Raw genomic sequence first — 27230 nt, 5'->3', positions numbered from 1 at the left:
ATAAAAAACAGTAATCATGAGGGGAGGAGAATACAAATGCAAGGTATTTAAAAGGCATTTGAAATTAAGGGTTAAGCTACTTGAAACAATCATGTATATACATACACTGCTATACAAAAACCTTGCAGTAAACACCAACCAAAAATCTATAACAGATATACACACAAATAAGAAAAAGGAATACAAATACAATACTAAATATAAAGTCATCAAATCACAAGAGAAGAGAACAAAAGAAGAAAGGGGGGAAATACCTACCAAAACAAATCCAAAACAATTAACAAAATGGCAATAAGAACATACATATTGATAATTACCTTAAATGTAAACGGATAAAATGTTCCAACCAAAAGACATAGACCTCCTGAACAGATACAAAAACAAGACCCATATATATGCTGTCTATAAGAGACGCACTTCAGATCTCGAGACACATACAGACTGAAAGTGAGGGAATGGAAAAAGGTACTCCATGCTAATGCAAATCAAAAGAAAGTTGGAATAACAATATATCAGACAAAACAGACTTTAAAGTAAAGACTGTTACAAGAGACAAAGAAGGACACCACATAATGATCAAGGGATCAATCCAAGAGAAGATATAACAATTGTAAACATTTATTCACCTAACATAGGAGGACCTCAATACATAAGGCAAATGCTAACAGCCATAAAAGGGGAAATCGACAGTAACACAACCATAGTAGGGACTTTAACACCCCACTTTCACCAATGGACACATCATCCAAAATGAAAATAAATAAGGAAACACAAGCTTTAAATGATACATTAGACGAGAAAGACTTAATTGATATTTATAGGACATTCCATCCAAAAACAACAGAATACACTTACTTCTCCAGAGCTCATGGAACATTCTCCAGGATAGATTATATCTTCGGTCACAAATCAAGCCTTTGTAAATTTAAGAAAATTGAAATCGTATCAAGAATCTTTTCCAACCACAACGCTATGAGACTAGATTTCAATTACAGGAAAAAAACTGTAAAAAATGCCAACACGTGGAGGCTAAACAACAGACTACTAAATAACCAAGAGATCACTGAAGAAATCAAAGAGGAAATCCAAAAATACCTAGAAACAAATGACAATGAAAACATAATGACCCAAAACCTATGAGATGCAGCAAAGCAGTTCTAAGAGGGAAGTTTATAGCAATACGATCCTACTGCAAGAAACAAGAAAAATCTCAAATAAACAACCTAACCTTACACCTGAAGCAATTAGAGAAAGAAGGAAAAAAAACCCCCCAAAGTTAGCAGAAGAAAAGAAATCATAAACATCAGGTCAGAAATAAATGAAAAGGAAATGAAGGAAACAACAGCAAAGATCAATAAAAATAAAAGCTGGTTCTTTGAGAAGATAAACAAAATTGATAAACCATTAGCCAGAATCATCAAGAAAAAAAAAGGGAGAAGACTCAAATCAACAGAATTAGAAATGAAAAAGGAGAAGTAACAACTGACACTGCAGAAATACAAAGGATCATGAGATTACTACAAGCAACTCTATGCCAATAAAATGGACAACCTGGAAGAAATGGACAAATTCTTAGAAAAGCACAACCTTCCAAGACTGAACCAGAAAAAACAGAAAATATGAACAGACCAATCACAAGCACTGAAACTGAAACTGTGATTAAAACTCTCCAAACAAACAAAAGCCCAGGACCAGATGGCTTCACAGGTGAAGTCTACCAAACATTTAGAGAACAGCTAACACCCATCCTTCTCAAACTCTCCCAGAATACAGCAGAGGGAGAAACACTCCCAAACTCATTCTACGAGGCCACCATCACACTGACACTAAAACCAGACAAAGATGTCACAAAAAAAGAAAACTACAGGCCAATATCACTGATGAACACAGATGCAAAAATCCTCAACAAGATACTAGCAAACAGAATCCAACAGCACATTAAAAGGGTCATACACCATGATCAACTGGGGTTTATCCCAGGACTGCAAGGATTCTTCAATATATGCAAATCAATCAATGTGATACACCATATTAACAAATTGAAGTATAAAAACCATATGAAAATCTCAACAGATACAGAAAAAGCTTTTGACAAAATTCAACACCCATTTATGAGAAAGACTCTCCAGAAGGTAGGCATAGAGGGAACCTACCTCAATATAATAAAGGCCATATATGACAAACCCACAGCCAACTTCGTTCTCAATGGTGAAAAACTGAAACCCTTTCCGCTAAGATCAAGAACAAGAGAAGGCTGCCCACTCTCACCACTATTATTCAACATAGTTTTGGAAGTTTTAGCCGCAGCCATCACAGAAGAAAAATAAATGGAATCTAAATCAGAAAAGAAGAAGTAAAACTGTCACTGTTTGCCGATGACATACTATACATAGAGAATCCTAAAGATGCTACCAGAAAACTACTAGAGCTAATCAATTAATTTAATGAAGCAGCAGGATATAACATTAATGCACAGAAATCTCTTGCATTCCTATACACTAATGATGAAAAATCTGAGACAGAAAATACGGAAACATTCCCATTTACTATTGCAACAAGAAGAATAAAACACCTAGGAATAAACCTACCAAAGGAGACAAAAGACTTGTGTGCAGAAAACTATAAGACACTGATGAAAGAAATTAAAGATGATACAAACAGATGGAGAGATAGACCATGTTCTTGGATTGGAAGAATCAACATTGTGAAAATGACTATACTACCCAAAGCAATCTACAGATTCAATGCAATCCCTATCAAACGACCAATGGCATTTTTCACAGAACTAGAACAAAAAATTTCACAATTTGTATGGAAACACAAAAGACCCCGAATAGCCAAAGCAATCTTGAGAAAGAAAAACGGAGCTGGAGGAATCAGGCTCCCTGACTTTAGACTATACTACAAAGCTACAGTAATCAAAACAATATGGTACTGGCACAAAAACAGAAATATAGATCAATGGAACAGCACAGAAAGCCCAGAGATAAACTCACGCACATATGGTCACCTTATCTTTGATAAAGGTGGCAAGAATATACAATGGAGAAAAGACAGCCTCTTCAATAAGTGGTGCTGGGAGAACTGGACACCTACATGTAAAAGAATGAAATTAGAACACTTCCTAACACCATAGACAAAAATAAACTCAAAATGGATTAAAGACCTAAATGTAAGTCCAGACACTATAAAACTCTTAGAGGAAAACATAGGAAGAACACTCTATGACATAAATCACAGCAAGATCCTTTTTGACCCACCTCCTAGAGAAATGGAAATAAAAACAAAAATAAACAAATGGGACCTAATGAAACTTAAAAGCTTTTGCACAGTAAAGGAAACCATAAACAGACGAAAAGACAACCCTCAGGATGGCAGAAAATATTTGCAAACAAAGCAACTGACAAAGTTGCTTGTATATCTCCAAAATATACAAGCAGCTCATGCAGTTCAACATCAAAAAAACAAACAACCCAATCCAAAAATGGGTGGAAGATCTAAACAGACATTTCTCCAAAGAAGATATACAGATTTCCAACAAACGCACGAAAGGATGCTCAACATCACTAATCATTAGAGAAATGCAAATCAAAACTACAATGAGGTATCACCTCACACCAGTCAGAATGGCCATCATCAAAATATCTACAAACAATAAATGCTAGAGAGGGTGTGGAGAAAAGGGAACCCTCTTGCACTGTTGGTGGCAATGTAAATTAATACAGCCACTATAGAGAACAGTATGGAGGTTCCTTAAAAAACTAAAAATAGAACTACCATATGACCCAACAATCCCACTACTGGGCATACACCCTGAGAAAACCATAATTCAAAAAGAGTCATGTACCACAATGTTCACTGCAGCACTATTTACAAGAGCCAGGACATGGAAGTAACCTAAGTGTCCATCGACGGAAGAATGCATAAAGAAGATGTGGCACGGATATGTGTCTATGGATAGCCGATTCACTTTGTTATACAGCAGAAACTAACACAACATTGTAAAGCAATTATACTCCAATCAACATGCTAAAAAATAAATAAAATAAAATAAAGACTGTTACAAGAGACAGAGAAGGACAATACATAATGATCGAGGGATCAATCCAAGAAGAAGATACAACAATTGTAAATATATGCATCCAACATAGGAGCACCTCAATATACAAGGCAAATGTTAACAGGAATAAAAGAAGAAATTAACAGTAACACAATAATAGTGGGGGGCTTTAACACCTCACTTACATCAATAGATCATCCAGAGAGAAAATCAATGACAATACATAGGCCTTAAATGATACCTTAGACCAAATGGACTTAATTGATATTTATAGAGCATTCCATCCAAAGGCAGCAGAAAACACATTCTTTTCAAGTGCACATGGAACATTCTCCAGGATAGACCGCATGCTGGGCCACAAAGCAAGCCTTTAAGAAAACTGAAATAGCATCAAGTGTGTTTTCTAACCACAATGCTATGAGATTAGAAATCAACTATAAGAAAAAACTGCAAAAAACACAAACACTTGGAGGCTAAACAATATGATACTAAACAACCAATGGATCACAGAAGAAGTCACAGAGGAAATCAAAAAATACCTAGAGACAAATGACAATGAAAACACGATCCAGGGACTTCCCTGGTAGTGCAGTGGTTAAGAATCCGCCTGCCAATGCAGGGGACACAGGTTCGAGCCCTGGTTCGGGAAGATCCTACATGCCGCAGAGCAACTAAGTCCGTGCGCCACACTACTGACCCTGTGCTCTAGAGCCCGCGAGCCACAACTACTGAAGCCCGCGCGCCTAGATCCTGTGCTCCGCAACAAGAGAAGCCACCACAATGAGAAGCCCATGCTCCGCAACAAAGAGCAGCCCCTGCTCTCCGCAACTAGAGAAAGCCTGAGCATAGCAATGAAGACCCAACACAGCCTAAATTAATTAAAATAAAATTTTAAAAAAACCACACACATACAAAAACACACGATCCAAAACCTATGGGATGCAGCAAAAGCAGTTCTAAGAGGGAAATTTATAGCTATACAAGCTTATCTCAGAAAACAAGAAAAATCTCAAATAAATAACCTAACATTACATCTAAAGCAACTTCAGAAAGAAGAGCAAACAAAGCCCAAAGTAAGTAGAAGGAAAGGAATCATAAAAATCAGAGCAGAAATAAATGAAACAGAGACTGAAAAAACAGTAGAAAAGATCAACAAAACTAAAACTGGTTCTTTGAAAAGATAAATGAAATTGACAAACCTTTAGCTAGACTCATCAAGCGAAAAAGGGAGAGGGCCCAAATCAATAAAACCAGAAAGAAAAAGGAGAAGTTACAACCGACACCACAGAAATAGAAAGGACCATGACAGACTACTACAAGCAACTATATGCCAATAAAAATGGACACCCTAGAAGAAATGGACAAATTCTTAGAAAGGTGTTATACAATCTTCAAGACTGAAACAGGAAGAAATAGAAAATATGAACAGACCAGTCACAAGTACTGAAATGGAAAGTGATTTTAAAACCCTCAACCAAAAAAGTCCAGGACCAGATGGCTTCACAGATGAATTCTATCAAACATATAGAGAAGAGTTAAAACCTATTCTTCTGAAACTATTCCAAAAAACTGCAGAGGAAGGAACACTTTCAAACTCATTCTATGAGGTCACCATCACCCTGATACCAAAATCAGACAAAGATATCACAAAAAAAGAAAATTACAGACCAATATCACTGATGAACATAGACACAAAAATCCTCAACAAAATACTAGTAAACTGAATCCAACAACACATTAAAGGGTCATACACCATGATCAAGTGGGATTTATCACAGGGATGCAATGATTTTTCAATATCCACAAATCAATCAGTTTGATGCACCACATTAACAACTTGAAGAATAAAAACCATATGATCATCTCAATAGATGCAGAAAAAGCTTCTGATAAAATTCAACATCCATTTATGATTAAAAACTCTCCAGAAAGTAGGCACAATGGGAACACACTTCAACATAATAAAGGCCATATATGACAAACACACAGCTAACATCATACTCAACAGTGAAAAGCTGAAAGCATTTCCTCTAAGATCAGAAACAAGACAAAGATGTCCACTCTCGCCACTTTTATTCAACATAATTTTGGAAGTCCTAGCCACAACAATCAGAGGAAAAAAAGAAATAAAAGGTATCCAAATGGGAAAAGAAGAAGTTAAACTGTCATTGTTTGCAGATGACATGATACTATACATAGAAAATCCTAAAGATGCCACCAAAATATGACCAGAACTCATCAATGAATTCAGTAAAGTTTCAGGATGCAAAATTAATACACAGAAATCTGTTGTATTTCTATACACTAACAACAAGAGGTGAGAAACAGAAATTAAGGAAACAATCTCATTTACCACTATCAAAAAGAATAAAATACCTAGAAATAAACCTACTTATGGAGGCAAAAGACCTGTACTCCAGAAACTATAAGACGCGGATGAAAGAAATCAAAGATGACACAAACAAATGGAAAGATATACTGTGTTTTTGGATTGGAAGAATCAATATTGTCAAAATGACTATACTACCCAAGGCAACCTACAGATTCAATTCAATTCCTATCAAATTACCAATGGCATTTTTCACAGAACTGGAACAAAATTTTTTTTTACTTTTTATGGAAACATGAAGACCCAGGATAATTAAAGCTATCTTGAGAAAGAAAAATGGAGATGGGGAGCAATCAGGCTCCCTGACTTCAAACTATATTACAAAGCTACTGTAATCAAAACAGTATAGTACTAGCACAGAAACAGAAATATAGATCAATGGAACAGGACAGAAAACCCAGAAATAAACCCACACAGCTATGGTCAATTAATCTATGACAAAGAAGGCAAGAATATACAATGGAGAAAAGACAGTCTCTTCAATAAGTCATGCTGGAAAAGCTGGACACCTACATATAAAAGAATGAAATTAGAACATTCTCTAACACAATACACAAAAATAAACTCAAAATGATTAAAGACCAGATACTATAAAACTCCTAGAGGAAAACATAGGCAGAACACTCTTTGACATAAATCACAGCAATATCTTTTTGGATCCGTCTCTTACAGTAATGGAAATAAAAACAAAAATAAACAAATGGGACCTAATTAAACTTATAAGCTTTGCACAGCAAAGGAAACCATAAACAAAACAAAAAGACAACCTATGGACTGGGTAAAAATATTTGCAAACGATGTAACCAACAAAGGTATTAATTTCTAAAATATAAAAACAGCTCAATTAAAAAAAAAATTCAAAAAATGGGCAGAAGACCTAAATAAACATTTCTCCAAAGAAGGCATAGAGATGGTCAACAGGCACACGAAAAGATGCTGAACACCACTAATTATTAGAGAAATGCAAGTCAAAACTACAATAAGTTATCACCTCATGCTGTTCAGAATGGCCATCATCAAAAAGTCTACAAATAAATGCTGGAGAGGGTATGGAGAAAAGGGAATCCTCCTACACTGATGGTGGGAATGTAAACTGGTGCAGCCACTATGGAGAACAGTATGGAGGTTCCTTAAAAAACAAAAAATAGAGTTATCATATGATCCAGCAAGCCCATTCCTAGGCATATATCCAGAAAAGATGAAAACTCTAGTTTGAATACATACATGCACCCCAATGTTCAGAGCAGTACTATTTACAATAGCCAAGACATGGAAGCAACCTAAATGTCCATCTTCGGATGAATGGATAAAGAAGATACACACATACACAGGAAAATTACTCAGCCATAAAAGAACAATGAGATAATGCCATTTGCAGCAACATGGATGGACCCAGAGATTATCATACTAAGTGAAGTAAGTCAGACAGAGAAAGACAAATGATATCACTTATATGTGGAATCTTAAAAAAATGATATAAAGGAAGTTACAAAATAGACATAGACTCACATAGAAAACAAACGTAAGGCTACCAAAGGGGAAAGGGGGAAAGGGATAAATTAGGGATTTGGGATTAACAGATACACACTACTATACATAAAACAGAAAAAACAGTAAGGATCTACTGTATAGCACAGGGAACTATATTCAGTATCTTGTAATAACCTATAATGGAAAAGAATCTGAAATATATGTGTGTGTATGTATATACACATATAACTGAATCAGTTTGCTATACACCTGAAACATTGTAAATCAACTATACTTCAATTAAAAGAAACTGAAAGGGGTGGGGACAGCAGTGTAAAGGAATAATTTTTGTATGTTACTGAAGTTAAGCTGCTATAAATTCAAATTAGTGTTACAACTGTAGAATGTTAAATGTAATCCCCAAGGTAATCACAAAGAACATAGCTAGAGAATATACACAAAAGGAAACAGGAAAGGAATTTAAAATATTTCACTACAAAAAATCAACTAAACACAAAAGAAAACAGCAATGCAGGAAATGAGAGACAAAAAACCTATAAGGCATATAAAAAATAAATAGCACAATGACAGACGTCCCTCCTTGTATCATGCTAAGTGAAATGAGTCTGACAGAGAAAAACAAGTACCATATGATTTCACTTATAAGTGGAATCTAAAAAACAAAACAAACATACTTATAGGTACAGAGAACAAAGTGGCAGTTGCCAGATTAGGGGAGGGGGATGGATGAAATAGGCTAAATGAATTAAGATGTACAAACTTCTAACTGTAAGATAAACAAGTCACAGGGATGTAACGTACACATGGGGAATGTAGTCAATAATGCTGTAAAAACAGGGGACTTCCCTGGTGGCACAGCGGTTAAGAATCCGCCTCCCAATGCAGGGGACATGGGTTCGAGCCCTGGTCCAGGAAGATCCCACATGCCACAGAGCAACTAAGCCCATGCCCCACAATTTCTGAGCCTGCGCTCTAGAGCCCGCGAGCCACAACTACTGAGCCCACGTGCCACAACTACCGAAGCCCACATGCCTATAGCCTGTGCTCCGCAACAAGAGAAGCCACTGCAACAAGAAGCCCACACACCGCAACGAAGAGTAGCCCCCACTTGCTGCAATTAGAGAAAGCCCGCGCGTAGCAACGAAGACCCAACACAGCCAAAAATAAATAATAAATAAAATTTTTAAAAATACTGTAAAAACAACTTTGTGTGATAATGGAGGTAACTGGTCTTATCGCAGTGATCATTTCACAATGCATAAAAATATCAAATCACTATGTTAAATCTGAGAAACTTAACATATTTTATGTTAATTATAACTAAAAAAAAAAAGAAGTACCTCCTTATCAGTAATAACATCGAATGAAAATGATTAAGCTCTCCAATCAAAAGACAGAGATTGGTAGAATGTATAAAGATATATGATCCAAGTATATGCTCTCTCCAAGGGACTCACTTGAGATCCAAAGACACAAACGGGTTGAAAGTGAGGGATGAAAAAATACACTATGTGAAAATAATAACCAAAAGAGAACAAGAGTGGCTATACTAGTATCAGACAAAACAGACTTTACATCAAAAAAAGTTTCAAGAGATAAAGAAGGACAGGATATATTAATAAAAGGTTTAATACAGCAAGAAAATATAATTATAAACATTTACACACCTAACTACAGACCATAAAAATATATTAAGCAAAAACTGACCGGTTTGAAGGGAGAAATAGACAGTTCTCCAATAACAGTTTGGGATTTCAATACACCACTCACAATAATGAACAGAACAACCAGACACAGGTAAGGAAATAGAGGAGTTAACACAATAAACCAATTCGATCTGACAGATACATGCAGAACACTCTAACCAACAACAGTATACACATTCTAAGTGCACACAGATTTTCCAGGATAGCCCACATTAGGTCACAAATTAAGTCTCCATAGATTTTAAAAGACAGATATCATACAAAGTATTTTCTCTGACCACAGTCGGATGAAGTTAGAAATCAACAACATAGAGAAAAGTGGAAAGTTCACAAAATGTGGAAATTAAACAACACAATTTTATCCAACCAAAGGATCAAGGAAGAAACCACAAGGACAATCATGTAGAGACAAGTGAAAACCAAAACACAACATACCAAAACTTACGGGACACAGTGAAAATGGTGCTAGAGGAGAAATTTATAGCTATAAATGCTTACCTTAAAAAAAAAGAAAGATCTCAAATCAAGAACTTAACTTTACAACTTAAGGAACTAGAAAAAGAACAAACTAAATTCAAAGCTAGCAGAAGGAAGGAAATGATAGAGATAAAGCAGAGAACAGAAAAATAATAGAGAAAAATCAATGAAACCAAAAGTTGGTTCTTCAAAAAGATTTTTAAAAATTGACAAATCTTCATCCAGATGAGCTATGAAAAAAAGAAAGAAGACTTGAATTACTAAAATCAGAAATGAAAATGGGGACATTACTACTGATTCTACAGAAGTGAGCATTATAAGAGAGTATTATAAACAGGTATACACCAAAAAAATTGGATAACCTAGATGAAATAGACAAGTTCCTAGAAACACAAAACCTACCAAGACTAAATCACAAATAACAGAAAATCTAAATAGACCTAAAACTAGTACGGAGATTGAATCAGTAATGCAAAATCTCACAGCAAAGAAAAGCCCTGGACCTGATGGTGTCACTGGTGAATCCTACCAAACATTTAAAGAACTAAAATCAATCCTTCTCAAACTCTTCTAAAAAACTGGAGAGGAGAAACACTTCCTAACTCACTTTATGAGGCCAGCATTACCCTGATATCCAAGCTAGACAAAGACACTACAAGAAAACTACGGACTAATATCCCTTATGAACATCAATGCAAAAATCCTCAACAAAATACTAGGAAACAGGATTCAGCAGCATACTGAAAAAATTACACACTTGACCAAGTCAACCCACAGAATGGGAAAAAAATATCTTTGAATCACATATCTGATAAGGGATTAATATCCAGAATATATAGAGACTTCTAAAACTCAGTAACAACAACAACCGAACAACCAAATTAAAAAATGGACAAAGGACTTGAAGAGACAGTTCTCCGAAGAAGATATACAAATGGCCAATAAGCACATGAAAAGATGATCAACATCACTAATCATTAGGGAAATGCAAATCAAATTACAATGAGATGTTACCTCAGACCCTTTAGGATGGGTACTGTAAAAAAAAAAAAAAAAAAAAGAACAAGTGTTTGCAAGGATGTGGAAAAACTGGAGCCCTTGCACACTGTTGGTGGGAATGTAAAATGGTATAGCTGCTGTATAAAATAGTATGGGGTACCTCAAAAATTTTAAATAGAATTACCATATGATCCAGCAATTCTACTTCTGGGTATATTCCCAAAGGAACTGAAAGCAAGGTATCAAAGAGGTATTTGTACACCCACGTTCACAGCATTATTCCCAACAGCTAAAACATGGAAGCAACACAAGTGACCAACAACGGATGAATGAATAAGCAAAATGTGGTATATACAAAAAATGGACTATTAGCCTTAAAAACAAAGGAAATTCTGCAATATGCTATAACACAGATGAAACTTAAGGACGTTACGGTAAGTGAAATAAGTCAGTCGCAATAAGACAAATATTTATGTATGATTCCACTTATATTAGGTACTTAAAAGTACTCAAAGGCATAGAAAGTAGAATGGTGGTTTCCAGGGGTTGGGGCGGAGGGGAGAATGAGTTATTGTTTAATAGGTACAGATTTTCACTTTTACAAGATGAAAAGAGTTATTGGGATGAATGGTGGTGATGGCAGCACAATGTGAATGTACTTAATACCGCTGAACTGTACATTTAAAAATGGTTAAAATGGTAAATTTTATGTGTATTTTACCACAATGAAAAAAAGAAAAAAATGGATCATAGACTTTAAAGGAAGAATTAAAACCATAAAACTTCTGGAATAAATCACTGTGGCCTTGGGTTAGACAAAGAGTTATTAAATGAACACCAAAATCATGACCCATAAAAGAAAAAATTGATAAACTAGACTTCATCAACATCAAAAAATTTTCTGTTTCAAAAGACACAATTAAGAAAGTAAGAAGGCAAGTCACAGTCTGGGAGAGAATATTTGCAAGTCATGTATTTGATAGAGGTCCTGTATCCAGAATTTTACAAAATAATAATAAGACAACACACATAAAAATGGGCAGAAGGTATGAATAGACATTTCCCCAAATAAGATGTAAGAATAGCTGATGAGTAAATAAAAAGATGTTCAAAATCTCTAGTCATTATGGAATTGCAAGTTAAAATGAGACAGCCACTCACACAGCCACTAGTGTGGCTATAATCAAAACAAGAGACAGTATCAAGTGTTGAGAAGGATGTGGAGAAACTGGAAGAACCCTCATATATATTGTTGGGAATGATAAATAGTACAGCCACTTTGGAAAACAGCTTGAAAAGACACTTAAATAAAAGTTAAACATAAATTACCTACAACCCAGCAATTTCACTCCTAAGTATCCACCTAAGAGAAATGAAAACACCTCCACACAAAGACATGTATCAAATGTTGATAGCAAATGTCCATCAACTGGGGAATAAATAACATGTATACAATGGAATGCTATTCAACAATAAAGTGAAATGAATTACTGACACATAACATAGACAAACCTCAAAAACATTATGCTAAGTGAAAGCCAGATATGAAAGAATACATGTTGTATGAGTCCATTCACATTAGATACCAGAATAGGCAAATCTATAGGGACACAAAGTAGATCAGCAGTTGCCAGGGGCTGAAGGTGGAGTAGAAATTGACTACAAATGGATATAAGGGAATTTGGGGGGATGATAGAAATGTTCTAAATTTAGACTATAGTTATGGTTGCACAGTTCTTTAAATTTATTATAAATTATTGAATTATATACTTAACGATGGGTGAATCTTATAGTATGTAAACTATAACTCAGTAAAGCTTTTTTTTAAAAAAAGGACACCCATTATTCCACTATTTTACTTAAAAACTAGACTATTACCCATACCATGTGCCCTCCAAAAGAGTAACAAATTTAGTGTTTATCATTTCCATCTTTTATTGTTGTCTTATAGATGTAACAGGAAAGAATATATTTTCATTTTGCTTGTTTTACTTTTTATTATGAAATTTTTCACCCATATACTCTACACCTAGCTTTAACAATTGTTAAGATCTTCCTTAACAATTTATCCCACCCCCTTTTTTGCTTAGGTATTTTACAGTAAAGTATTGACATCACGACATTTCATCTTAAAATTCACATGCAGCTAGCTACAAAAAATAAATTTTCTAATTTAACCATAATGTCATCACACCTAACAAAAATACTCCTTAATACCTACTTCATATTCAAATTTATTCAATTGTATAAAAATGTCTTCTATTGCTAATCTAATTTGGGTCTAAACATTACATTTGGTCATTCTTAAATCTCCTTTAATCCAGAACCTCTCCTCTCCACAGTCCAACTTTTCTTCTCCATACTACTTTCTTGCTGAAGAGACCAGGCCAGTTGTCCTACAAAATGTCCATCTTCTAGATTTGCCTGATTGCTTCCATTAGGTATCAGTTAACTTGTACATCTAATCCCTATATTTCCTGTAAAATGGAAGTCAGGTCTTCAGGCTTGATTTATATATAGCTTAAACATTTTTGGCAAGAGTGTTTAGTTTTGCTTGATTTTACATTTTATAAAATTGGTATCACTTTGACATAGTTCTAAGACATTTTCACTTAACATTCTCTTTTGGATTCATCCATTTTGTTGCCTAGAGCTATACATTAATTTTCACTACTGCATAAACCATTGTGTGATTATATTTAAAATTTATTCATTCTACTGAAGATTAACATTTGGATCTTTCCATGGTTTTTTTTTTTTTTTTTTGGCTGGGCTATTACACATTTATAAACATTCAAGTACAGTTCCCAGGACACATGGGAAGGTTTCTCTAGGGTATGTATACCTATATGAGAACTGGTAAGTCTTATCAGTGGTCAGCAAACTATGGCCCAAAAGGGGCCTGTTGCAGTTTTCTGTAAATAAAATTTTATTGGAACACATCCATGCTCATTTATGTATTGCCTATGGCTGCTTTTACACTACAGTAGCAGAGTTCAGTAGTTGTGAAAAAGATTTGATATGCCCCAAAGCCTAAAATATTTGCTACCTGTCCCTTTACAGAAGTTTATTGACTCCGGGGTTATAATGTATATCCAAATTTCCAAGAACACCAAACTTATACAAAATATTTGTACTAATTTACACTTCCACCAATGTAAACTGATCCATAACTCCCTTGATTTATAACCTCTGAATCTCGGTATTTCCAAACTTCAAAATTTTTGCCTACCTGCTGAGTGGGGAAAAAAATGGTATCTCCGTGTGGTCTTAACGTGCGTTTCTCCAACAGTAGCAAAGTTGGACTTTTTTTTCATGCTTTTTGCTATTAATTTTTCCCTGTTTTGTAAAATGCCTGATGTCTCTTACCTATTTTAAAAAATTTTTATCCTATGAGACAGTAAGAAAACAAGACAACAATCTCTTTTTTAACCATGTGACAGTTGTTATGTACCTGGACACTAATAGAGATAGAGATCAGTTCCATGTTTCGAAAATAGCTTCTCTCAATTTGTGCCTTGTCTTTTAAATTCTTTTTAGTATTTTTGTGGAAAATAAGTTACTTATTTTGAACAGCATCCAATTTAACAATCTTTCATTTTATAGTGTTTTTGTTAAGTTTTCCCCTACCCCCAGGTCAGAAACATATTCCCCTATATTTTATAGTTCTAAGGGTGGTATAATTTGTATTTCATATACAAGTATTCAATCTGTGTGGAACAGATTTTAATGTATGATGGAAGGTAGAGATCCAATTTGATTTTTCTAATGACTAACAACTGTCCCTTGCTCTTTCATATATAAGACATTATGATGTGATGAGCACACTGCAATATTAGCACAGGAATAAATGGACCCGTGTAATAGAATACAGGTATACCTCATTTTATTGTGCTTTGCTTTATTGCGCTTCACAGATACTGCGTTTTTGACAAACTGAAAGTTTATAGCAATCCTGTATTGTCAGATGATGGTTAGCATTTTCTATCAGTAAAATATTTTTTAATTAATGTATGAACATTTTAAAAGACATAAAGCTATTGCATACTTAACAGACTACAGTAGAGTGTAAACATAATTTATATGCACTGGGAAACCAAAAATTCGTGTGACTCATTTTACTGCAGCATTTGCTTTATTGTGGTGGTCTGGAACCAAACCAGCAGTATCTCCTAGGGTACTCCTGTAGTTTTCAGTGTACAGGTCTTTCACCTCCTTGGTTAAATTTATTCCTCGGTGTTTTATTTTTCTGATACAATTGCAAATGGGATTGTTTTCTTAATTTTTCTGATAGCTCGTTATTAGGGCATAGAAATGAAAGACATTTCGGTATCTTGGTTTTGTACCCTGCGAAGTTCATTTATTAGTTCTAACAGTTTCTTGGTGAAGTCTTTATGGTTTTCTATATTACAGTTGACCCTTGAACAATCCGAGTTTGAATCACATGGGTCCACTTATACGTGAATTTTTTTTCAACAGTAGATACTATAGTACTACATGATTTACTGTTGGCTGAATCTGTGAATGCGGAACTCCAAACACAGAGGAACCTCTAATATGGAGGAACTGTGTATACAGAGGGCCAACTATAAATTATACATTTGTTTGTTTGTTTTTTGTTTTTGTTTTATAAATTTATTTATTTATTCATTTATTTAATTTTTGGCTGCATCGGGTCTTCGCTGCTGCACGCGGGCTTTCTCTAGTTGCAGTGAGCGGGGGCTACTCTTTGTTGCGGGACGCAGGCTTCTCATTGTGGTGGCTTCTCTTGTTGCAGAGCACAGGCTCTAGGCGCGTGGGCTTCAGTAGTTGTGGCACACGGGCTTCAGTAGTTGTGGCTCGCGGGCTCTAGAGTGCAGGATCAGTAGTTGTGGCGCACGGGCTTAGTTGCTTCGCGGCATGTGGGATCTTCCCGAACCAGGGCTCGAACCCATGTCCCCTGCATTGGCAGGCGGATTCTTAACCACTGCGCCACCACGGAAGCCCCTATACATGGATTTTTGACTAAGCGGAGGATTGTCACCCCTGACCCCTGCATTGGTCAAGGGTCAACTGTAATATCATGTCATCTGCAAACGATGACAGTTTTATGAATTCCTTTCCAATTTGGATGCCTTTTATTTCTTCTTCTTGACTAATTGCCCTGACTAGGACATCCAATACTATGTTGGACCAAACTGTTTATAACAGGTTACCTCTTCATAAGCAGCATACTATTCATTATGCTGTATCCTCAGCAACACTTCAAATCATCAGACTCTGATTTTTGCCAACATGGAGGATAAATAACTGTCTCACTGTGGTTTTAATTTGCATTTCCCTGATCACGAAAGAGGGTGAACATCTTTTTGTATGTTTTTAAGGACATGTAAATATCCTCTTTTGTGAGTACTTGTTTTTCCACCCATTCTTCAATTGAGTTCTTCTTTGGAAAAAAATCTTTTCCTACTCTGGAGATCATCCTTTCACTTTTCTAATATACTTTGATGAAAAGAAGTGCTTGATTCAATGTATAAATTTAAATCTAGTGGGTTTTGTGTCTTCCTTACCCTAAAATCATATTCTTCTTATATTTGCACCTAAAAGAATTAGAACACTGCCTTTGACTTTTAGGTCTTTGATCCACTGCGGATGAATTTTTGTGTATGATGTGAATAATCCAATCCCTTTTTTCCATAAATATATTCAGCTGGCCCCCCAAAACCCACTTATTCTAAAAAGTACATCCTTTTCCCAGTAATATTCCACATCATTCTGTTATAAATCAAGGGTACACACATGGTTGGTCTGTTTATGGCCATTTTGTTCTAATGGTCTATTTGTCTATCACTGTGCCAAATCCTTACAGTATTAATTATTAGTTTTATAAAAAAAAATCTTGGATATGTGATTGCTCAAGTCCTCCTATCTTTTTCTTCCTCAAGAGCATTTTGGCTATTTTTGGTCCTTTGCACTTTCACATTAATTTTTAGAAGTGATTTCATTTTTATTTTAAAAACTAAATTGTGATTTTGATTGGGATTACACTGATTTGATAGATTAACCTCAGGAAAAGTGACCCCTTTATAATAAGTCTGCCAATCCATGAACATGGTATGTATCTCCATTTAAGTCTTTACTATCTTTCAATAAAGTTTTATAATTTTCCCAATATAGGTCTCACAGATCATTTATTAGATTTATGTCTAAGTATTATTATAATCTATTATTGTAAAAAGCATTTTGCTTTTTAAAAAAGTATTTATTTATTTATTTATTTTGCTGCACTGGGTCTTAGTTGTGGCACATGGGATCTTCGTTGCCTTGTGCAGGATCTTAGTTGTGGCATGCGGGCTCTTTAGTTGCAGCATGAGGGATCTAGTTCCCTGACCAGGGATTGACCCCGGGCCCCCTGCAGCGGGCACGCAGAGGCTTAACCACTGTACCACCAGGGAAGTCCCGCATTTTGCTTTTAAATTACACTTTCTGCTGTTACTGGCACAGAGGAATACAAATAATTATTGAAAATGTTTTTCATTTAAAGTTTAGTGCAAGGAACTAAGACTAGTATCATAAAAAACCTTTTGTCAGCCTCCCTGCAAGGAATGCAAAAATAACTTTCTTTATTTCACAAACTCCCACCTATACGTCCACAAGTGTAAAATGGCACAGCCATTTTGGAAAACTCTTTAGTAGTTCCTTACAGTTACATCATCTACCCCATGACACAGCAATTTCATTCTTAGGTTTTTACCTAAGAGGAATTGAACACATGTTCATAAAAGAACCTGTACACAAATGTTCATAGCAGCATTATTCACAATAACCAAAAAAGTGGAAACAACCCAGATGTCTAACTGATGAATACAGAAATAAAATTAAATACAATGGAATGCTATTAACAATAAAAAGGAACTGTAGCATGTCCTGATACATGCTACAACGTGGATGAACTTAAAAACCATCATGCTAAGTGTAAGAAGTCACAAAAGACTACATATTTTATGACTCCATTCATACAAAATGTCCAGAATAGGCAAATATATAGAAACAGAAAATAGATTAGTAGTTGCCTAGGCCAGGGGAGAGAGGAGGATAGGGCAAAAGGGGTATAGGTAACGGGCACGAGGTTTCTTTTGGGGATGATGGAAATAATCCAAAATTAGATTATGGTAATGGCTGTACATCTCTGTAAATATACTAAAATCCACTGAATAGTACACTTAAAATGGATAGCTTTTATAGTATCCATAAATTATACCTTGATAAAGCTGTTTTTTAAAATGTCATAGCAGCCTTATTCATAACTGTCAAAAAATGGAAACAAACCAAATGTTCATCAACAAGATGAATAAACAAACACACTGTGATACATTTACACCACAGAATATAATTTAACAATGAAAAGGAAAAAGCCACTCCTACACAACAACAGGGATGAATCTTCAAACATTTTGCTGAGGGTAAGAGCCCCAGACCAAAGAATAACATACTGTATGCTTTATTTTAAATAAAGAGGCAAGACTAATCTATGATGGTAGAAATCACAAAAGTGGTTGCCTGTGGGGGGTAGGGGAGGGCATGAGAGAATGACTGCGATGGGGCCGAAGGGAATTTTTTGTAATGTAATGAAAATGTTCTTTATCTTGATTGAAATGTACGTCATATAACTTTATGTATGTGTCAAACCTCATCAAACTGCACACTTAAGACTGGTACTTTCTATTGTGTGCAAATTATACTTCAATTAGTAAACAAACCTAGCTTCCCACTGAGTACCTGTTTCCTATCTGAAGAACACATCATTTATAGAGTAAACTGACAAGTATAAATGCACTGATTAACAATTCTTTTCATATTTCTAAGGGCTCCAAGCCAACTCTTAGAAGAATAGCCTCCCATCTTTACAGTTAAAAGAAACAAAGAAAAAACCCCCCAAAATAGTTTTAAGATACCTTAATATACAGTAACATGTAAACCTCAAAATGTTCCATCTGTATGTTATTCCTCTTTTGCCACACTTGACTGCTTTGAATTTATTCCAAGAGGAAATCAAAATAATGGTGTTCTTTATATAAGCATAGTATTAAAGATGACAGTATATATAGGATAAGTCTACTTTCTTCTTTCCCCTAGAACAGACCCTGATGAACTCAAGTCTTGAATTTGACCTGAAATAATTATTTGTTAAACCCTTACTATGCAATTAGTACTGTGCTACATATCAGCTACTCTCATGGAACGCACAATTTACTGCGAAAGACAAAAACCAACACATGATATAATAATAAACACAATAATTAAGCACTCTTCTATACACATCAGGGATGGCAAATACCTGTAAAGCATGCAGCCACTTCTTCCTCTTTTATAAATGGCAAACATAATTAACTGATAGTGTGGCACTTTTTCTTGCTGAGCAAGGATGCAGTCTTAAAATTCTTCTTAATGCAGAACTCCATGAAGGCCCTAACAATGTGCTTGAACTGGCAGAGGAATTAAAACCTATATGCTTCTGTTATAGTGTGATAAAAATACACAGAAGAAGCAGACCAAAAAAGGCTAGAGAAAGTTTTAGAAGGAAAGCAGAACATTCACTCATCAACCAACATTCATTTACATTACCTACTATGTGAAAGGAGTTAGGACTACCAAAGAAATTAAAGCAGTAAGATATGGTCGTAGACTTCCAAGAACTCAAATTCTAGTGAAGAAACAAAACAATGATAAAACAGGGTGTTGAGTGATATTAAGAATACACAGGATGTTTGGGCATCTAAATAAGACCATGATTAGTGAACCTTTCCAGGAAAAAGTGACTCTTTGGCCAAGTTCTGATGCATAGTTAGCCAAATAAAAAAAGATGGAAAGGGTGTGACATCATCAAGATGGTGACATAGGTTGTTCCTGATTTCACTGCCCCTCACAAGAACTAACAAACTATCCACGGAAAAGACACCACTGAGAAAGATGGAAGGGAAGAATACATGGGAGACAAGGTAGTATGAAAAAATACAGCACGTTCAGAAGAACTCTAAATACTCTTGCATGGCTTGACACAGAGTCAATCTTGAAATATGAGAAGGACTTTAAAATGTAGTAAGGGAATGAAAATAGCTGGGATACTACTGGTTTCATAAACTTTATCATTCAATTATTACTGTATGCATGTATTCCTGAAGCAATAAATTTAAATTTAATGAAGAACAAGCTCTAAAGAAATAATTATTATCAAGCAAATAATCATTAATAGCTACTAAAAGCATCACGTGAAAGTCTGATGGGAAACTTTATATTGGCTCACAAACCTGAACCCACTAATCAATTTTTAAAATAAACTTTTAATTGCAGAATAGTCTTAGATTTACAGAACAGTTTCACATAGTACAAAGTTTCCATATATCTCTCACCCAGTTTCCCCGGTTGATAACTTCTTACATTATTATGGTACATTTGTTACAACTAAGGAACCAACATTGGTATATTACTATAATTAGACTCCACACTTTATCTGGATTTCCCTAGAAGCAGTTCTTCCCTAATGTCTTTTTTCTGTTCCAAGATCCCATCCAGGATATATTACATTTAGTTACCCTGTCTCCTTAGCCTTCTCTGACCCATGACATTTTCTCAGACTTTGTTTTAGATGACCTTGATATTTTCAAGTCATACTGGTATACTGGTCAGGTATTTTGTAGAACATCCCTTGATATGGGTTTGTTTGATGTTTTTCTCAGGATTAGACATGTGTTTTTAGGGGGAAACCCACAGAGGAATAGGCCATTCTCTTCACATCGTATCAAGGGTACATGCTATCAACATGATTTATCACTAATAATATAACATTGATCACCTGGTCAAAGCTGTGTTTGCCAGGTTTCTCCAGTGTAGTTATTTTCCCTCCCTTTCTGTACTCTATCTTTGGAAGCAAGTTACTAAATACAGGCCACACTCAAGGGGAGTGGAGGGAGTTAAGCTCCCTCTCCTGGAGGGGGAATAAATCATATAAGTTACTGCAAATTTTCTGTATGGGAGATTTGCCTCTTGTCTCTCATTTATTCAAATAACTTATTTATATTAGTATCAACTCAGGGATTTAATTTTGTTTCTCATATTGTCCCAGCTCTGGCCATTGCAAAGTATTTCAGGTTGGTTCCTATGTCCCTCTGATATGCCCCAAGCCTATCCTTTTGTTTTTTGAGCACTTCCTTATTTTCTGGCACTACAAGATGCTCCGGGCTCATCTTATATATACCCTGTTGCAGCCCTAGAAGCAGAGCCATTTCTCCAAGAAATTGTGATTCCTTTTACTGGAGAATGACAGAACCACTCATCAATTTTAACATAACAATAACCAGACATTATATGCCCCCTGATGCTGAGATGACAGGAAGTGTGACACACCACCCAGGAAATACTTTTGCTCCCTTCTTCTCCAAAAAACAAACAACAACAAAAAACACCTGAACTTCACTCTATCAAGCCTCAAGAGCTAATTAATAGTTTATAGGAAATCCTATAATGATGTAACCCTGAGGTCCCCCAGTAACCATGTGAACTGCCATGAGGTGAGGCCATAAATGGCAACTGAGACTTGGGAGAAAAATGAACTATCCTAAGGCTATATAAAATCCATGGCTCCAGTAACTATGAGGCCAGTTCTTTCCCTATTCTTCCATGGTTTGGCTATATGAACCAAGTAAGTGTCTCCTTTCTTGCTTATGCTCAATTGAGTTCAGCTTCTGTTACTTATAACCAAGAGAGCTAACAAATATAATAAACATGAATAAGGAAAGGCATGGGAAGAAAAATGGATTCAGGACATTGAGAGGGGTAGGATATAGGCTGAATTGCTTAGGTAAAGTAAGATTTTAGGTGAGATTTTTTAAAGTTAGGGAGAATTTGTTTTTAGAATTTAATGATCTATTATTGCTATTCTCCTGTGTTTTGGTAGTATTAACTACAGGGTTCATTTTTTAGCATGTAATATTTATTTCAATCACACACTGACCACTTATCATAATTTTAGAAATCAACAGATCCCACATCTTACTTTTTAGCTAATATAATTAGGATCTAAAATGAATAAATTATTTATACAAGCTCATATATCCAAGGCAGACATGCTGAAAGCACAGTCCAATAAAAAAGAAATAGGCTGTGGAGCCACATAGGACTGGGTTTTTTCCCCGGTTCTTTCTCTCACCCAGTGTTTTTTCTTTTTAATATAAAATTTTAATAGGTAGTACATAGACTAGATAGAAAATTCAACAGCTTATATTGTGAAAAGTAAGCCTTTCTCCTATTCCTGTCCCAGGAACCCCTTCTTCCCCACCCTTTGGCAACCACTGTTACAACTTCTTGCATTCTCTTCTAGAGGTAGTCTATTTAGGCTTATTGAAGACTTGACCTTTTAGACTGCAAGCCATATGATGATCACTAAAATTTTTAAAGTTATTCAGTGGCATTAGAAGGACTGGAGTTGGGAAGGCCTGATAAAAGTGGGACTAAAGAGAAAGGAGTAGCTATGTGATACTCTATCCAGAAGCACTGACACTTAAAAAGGCAACAAGTTAAAATTAAAAACAAAAAAACTTTAAGGATCAAGTAATGTTCCTTAAAGGCATGATTATTTGAGGTTTTTAAGAGCACCTATTCTATTATTCACTCTGCTTGTCTAGAATTCTCTTGGGATCTTCTTGACTATTGCAGTGAATAATGGGGAGGGTACTGATTTAACAGTGTAACATCTCCTGGACATCCAAAGAAGAAAATTTAATTGTTCCCACCTTCTACTCCTACAAGTGTCATTTTTATTCCAATTGTTTTAGGGTGAGAGAGATTAAAAAGAACTGGGACTGAAAAGAAAACACTGAGATTAATAACACATAACCAAGATGGATGGAGAAAGAAAAGGGAGAATGACGAAATTAACCTGAGAACACATTTAGCTAGCAGCTACAGAAATATACAGGCAGTTCAAGTACTCATCCTCACCAAGCAATAAAGTAAACATCTCTTCTTTTTTGAATTTTACCCAGTAAACTCCTGACTTAAAAGGGGATGGCTAAGATACCATGCCTTTGCTCTCGACAGAGGTTGGGAATTTTAGAGTACCCATGGGAAAAAATCTCTTGGCATAAGTGACATATTAAATATGGAAAGAATTAAGTCAATTATTGAGCATACAAGGTAACAAAAATTAGTACATTTTTAGGAGTAGAAAACATATCTCATTTTAGAGTTGAAATGAGAATTTTTTTCAGACTTATTTTTTTAACTCTCCAGAAAAAAGTTTTTCTAAATTCCTAGAACAATGGCATAACCACTGCACATTTAAATATCCAAGTCCCGAGAAAATGAATAATAATACTAACAGAAATACAACATAACTTTGGTATATTTTTAACAAGTGTCATAGGATAATGTGAATTACATATTCTTTTGACCAATTTCTTAAAATAGTTATGTAGGAAATAAATTATAATTAGAATGCATTTACAAATGTTTAAAATGTCTTAATCATCAGGATTACTCAAAGTGAATTTTATTACACATCAAATTATTTAATAATAGAAAACAGCTCTAAAACTATAATGAGAGACAAAACATATGCTATGTCACATACCTATGCTTGTTTAAATACAACTTGGGTTAAGTATATTAAATAGATGAGATCCTGTCAGTCTGCATTTTTTTCTTTCAAATCAGTGAAGAAGAAAAAGCAAGCATGAATAGTTTATAAAAATTATTTTTCCCTCCACTACCAGTTGCTGGTAGTATCTTAAGAACAGGGTGTACCATTTGTATCTGCTTTCTCATTTGCATAAAACTATCCTCCAAATAAATCAATGGGTAAAAAAAAATTGAAATCAGTCCAAAAGTACATGTTTTCCACTTTCAAACATATAATTAATACTCAGTCTATATTTGCAGTCATTTAAATTTTAATCTAAAAACAGTGACAGTGGTTTGTAAATAACTTTAAAAGAATTTCTATCATCTGTCTAACAACAAATCAATTTTGTGCTTGTGTGCATAGTTGAGGACTATATTATTAATATAGTCAAAGAGTTATTTAGATGTGGTTTTCTCAGAGATGGATTTCATTTCCCTGACCTGTCAAGAAAACACCTAAAACAACAACAACAAAAAGTGCTCAAAACCATGTATGCATTCTAAAGTGAAATCAAGGAACATGTGACCATTAAAAAAAATCAATTAATGGAATTACTAACAAGAATAATATGTAACAGAAGAATAATGAAACTTTCAATTATTACCTAAAGAAGTCAAAAGAACTCTAACATTTTATTAGTAACTTCCTCAATATTAGAAGAGATTTTATAGTAGTATCTTCCAATTCTAAAAGGTTTATAGAGGCGGTATTAGAGTCTTAAAAGAAAAAAAGTAATCAATAACACTAGGAAATTATGTGTAGGCTGCACTACCCTCTAATGGTGAATGGTAAGAGAAGTATATGATCAGGTTATCTTATCCACAGATATAAACTATAAAATCACAGCTTACCTCACAACTTCCATAATTCCAAAATATCCTGAGGCATGGTTTCAGGATGTTTTTTAGTAAAGATTGAAGCGTTACACCACTTTTCCCTAAAATTTTAAGCTTACATGTGGTAACCTTCAGACACACAACAATTAGGATGCTAAAGTCAAACGATATTATACTGCATGCAAATAGTATTTTTATTCTACTGTAATGTACTTTATATCCTTTTAATTGCCAGAGACAGGATTGAGTTCATTCATGACAAGCTAATGGGTTAAATAGCTATGTCTCAAAACAGACTTACTGCTAAACACTAAAGTATCATTCTTAAAACCATCAAGTGGGTTTCCCTGGTGGCACAGTGGTTAAGAATCCTCCTGCCAACGCAGGGGACACGGGTTCGAGCCCTGGTCTGGGAAGATCCCACATGCCGCGGAGCAACTAAGCCCGTGCGCCACAACTACTGAGCCTGCGCTCTAGAGCCCGCGAGCCACAACTACTGAAGCCCGTGTGCCTACAGCCCGTGCTCTGCAACAAGGTAAGCCACCACAATGAGAAGCCTGCACACTGCAACGAAGAGTAGCCTCCGCTCACTGCAACTAGAGAAAGCCCGCACGCAGCAGCAAAGACCCAACGCAGCCAAAAATAAATAAATAAATAAAAAACAAACAAAAAAAATCATCAAGTGTTTTCTAGAATAAAGATGGTTATAATAATACTTACCTCAGTCTTTTTACTAATGTGATCTGTAAATGAAAAAAAAAATGGTGAGACTTCACTGAAGGACATAAACATATAAAATATTTCAGTATGTAAAAAATATTTAAACAAAGTTATTGAAAAGAATTTCAAAATTATAATAAGAGTTACAGAAGACATTTGGGGGTTGTCTGGGACTCACATCAGAATTTACTTTTCTAGGGATATGATGTTAAAATTTACCATATAATTACTAATTTGCTCAGCTTAAAAGACTTATATCCCAGTAAATGCCACCCATACCAAGGGGTATTATTAAATTTTAAACATTTGAATCCCATATATTTTAGATTTGTGGTTTCACATAACTTTGCGGGGGAAGAACTTGCAGGGGGGGTAAGTATGTCTAAAATCAATCACAGGGTACTGTTACTGTAAAAATTGTACAGATCACTGCCTTTGTGGAATAAAATAAAAGGTAGAATAGTAATTTGTGTCCTTCAAAACTATTACCTAGTTTTTTTTTAATTTTAAAAATACATATCATAGTGATTTGATAATACTGTGAAAAAAATCCTAAAAATTAATGTTTATAAATGAATACAAAAAAGATGGCATAACTATATCCAAATTAAACAAATCATTGACTTAGTAACAACACAGTATTTCTGGGAAGTGATTACAAGGAAGACATAGGGAATCCACACAGATATAAGGTTGAACTAAAGTACAAATAGGTAGCAAGTGTTCTTAAATTGGAGATGATCAGGATATCTAATATTTAACAATGCTTCTCGTGCACAGCAGAAATTTTCCATTCTCAAGGACTAAAAATAATTTAATAGCATAGCTTCTTATGAGAAATCTATTTGAGAATCTAAAAGCTGGTCCAGTTCTCTAAAGCATCTGTTGATCAGAATAGAGTCCATAAACCCAGTAAATGTCAAAATCACATGTTTCAGGTCAAACTACCAAATCCTGGTGGGTTATCCAGTCATTCTTCTAGCATGTTCTACCTAGTATACAATGTGATGCCAGAAACCCAAGGAAGAACTATGACTGTGTTAATCATGTTTTGAAATAGTTGTACAGCTTCCCTTTAACAGTATCACACTAATGTCTTTCTCAATGCACCTAATAAATTTACATAGTACTTAAACATATGAAAAATAAAGAAGTTTTAAAAAGTATTCTTTTCATGTCTCTGTCTAGTTTTTAATGACATAATTCTTATATTAAAATCTTTCTTACTAAAGTTGGAAATTTAACATGTATCTGTTCTTTTTAACCCCGAAACAAAGCAACTTAGAGAAGCAGACTATAGGGAAAAGTTTTCTCATCCTTAAATGAAAACAATATGATTCTCTAAATTTATTCCTAACTTCACAGGTAGGCTTGTTTCTGAAAACAGTAAAGTATTTTGGGGTTTTGGTTTTTTTTAGATTATTGCTATGGTCTTATTAATCCTCATGGAACTAATGCCCAATGTATTAAGCTTAAATTCATATGAGTCAAACTGACTTCTTGGTCAATGAAGAAAGAGCTGTTCATTTGGTCAGCAACTACTCTTTTTTCTTTCTGAATACAGTTCCTTGCGCTATACAGTAGGACCCTGTTGTTTCTCCGGTTAGCAACTATTCTGATTAGTATAGCACAGCACTCTTCATCAAAATTTTCTGTGATGACAGTAATGTTCTATACCTGTGCTGTCTAACATTGAAGCTACTAGTTACATGTGGCTACTGAGCACCAAATGTGGCTAATGCAACTAAGGAATTTTAAATTTTAGTTCATTTTAATTAACTGATATTTAAATTGCCACACATGAATAGTAGTTACCATATTATACAGCACAGACTTAAGAGTTTTCACCATTTCCCAATTCAAAAATAATGTGCTTTGTGCTCTGTCTTCAAAA

The 27230-nt window shown here is 34.9% G+C and overlaps 1 protein-coding gene across 1 annotated transcript in view; it reads right to left on the bottom strand.

The window, feature by feature from the left end:
- Positions 1 to 27230, bottom strand: part of GKAP1 (G kinase anchoring protein 1) — a 79849-nt gene that overhangs the window by 27954 nt on the left and 24665 nt on the right. Inside the window, exon 7 of the mRNA XM_059926322.1 lies at positions 25337 to 25359. Coding sequence (XP_059782305.1) covers positions 25337 to 25359 — 23 coding nt within the window. The remainder of the gene's footprint in view (positions 1 to 25336; positions 25360 to 27230) is intronic.

This window comes from Balaenoptera ricei, chromosome 6, assembly GCF_028023285.1.
Source record: "Balaenoptera ricei isolate mBalRic1 chromosome 6, mBalRic1.hap2, whole genome shotgun sequence".
NCBI classification, from domain to species: domain Eukaryota; kingdom Metazoa; phylum Chordata; class Mammalia; order Artiodactyla; family Balaenopteridae; genus Balaenoptera; species Balaenoptera ricei.
This window is presented reverse-complemented; position numbering and strand designations above follow the sequence as displayed.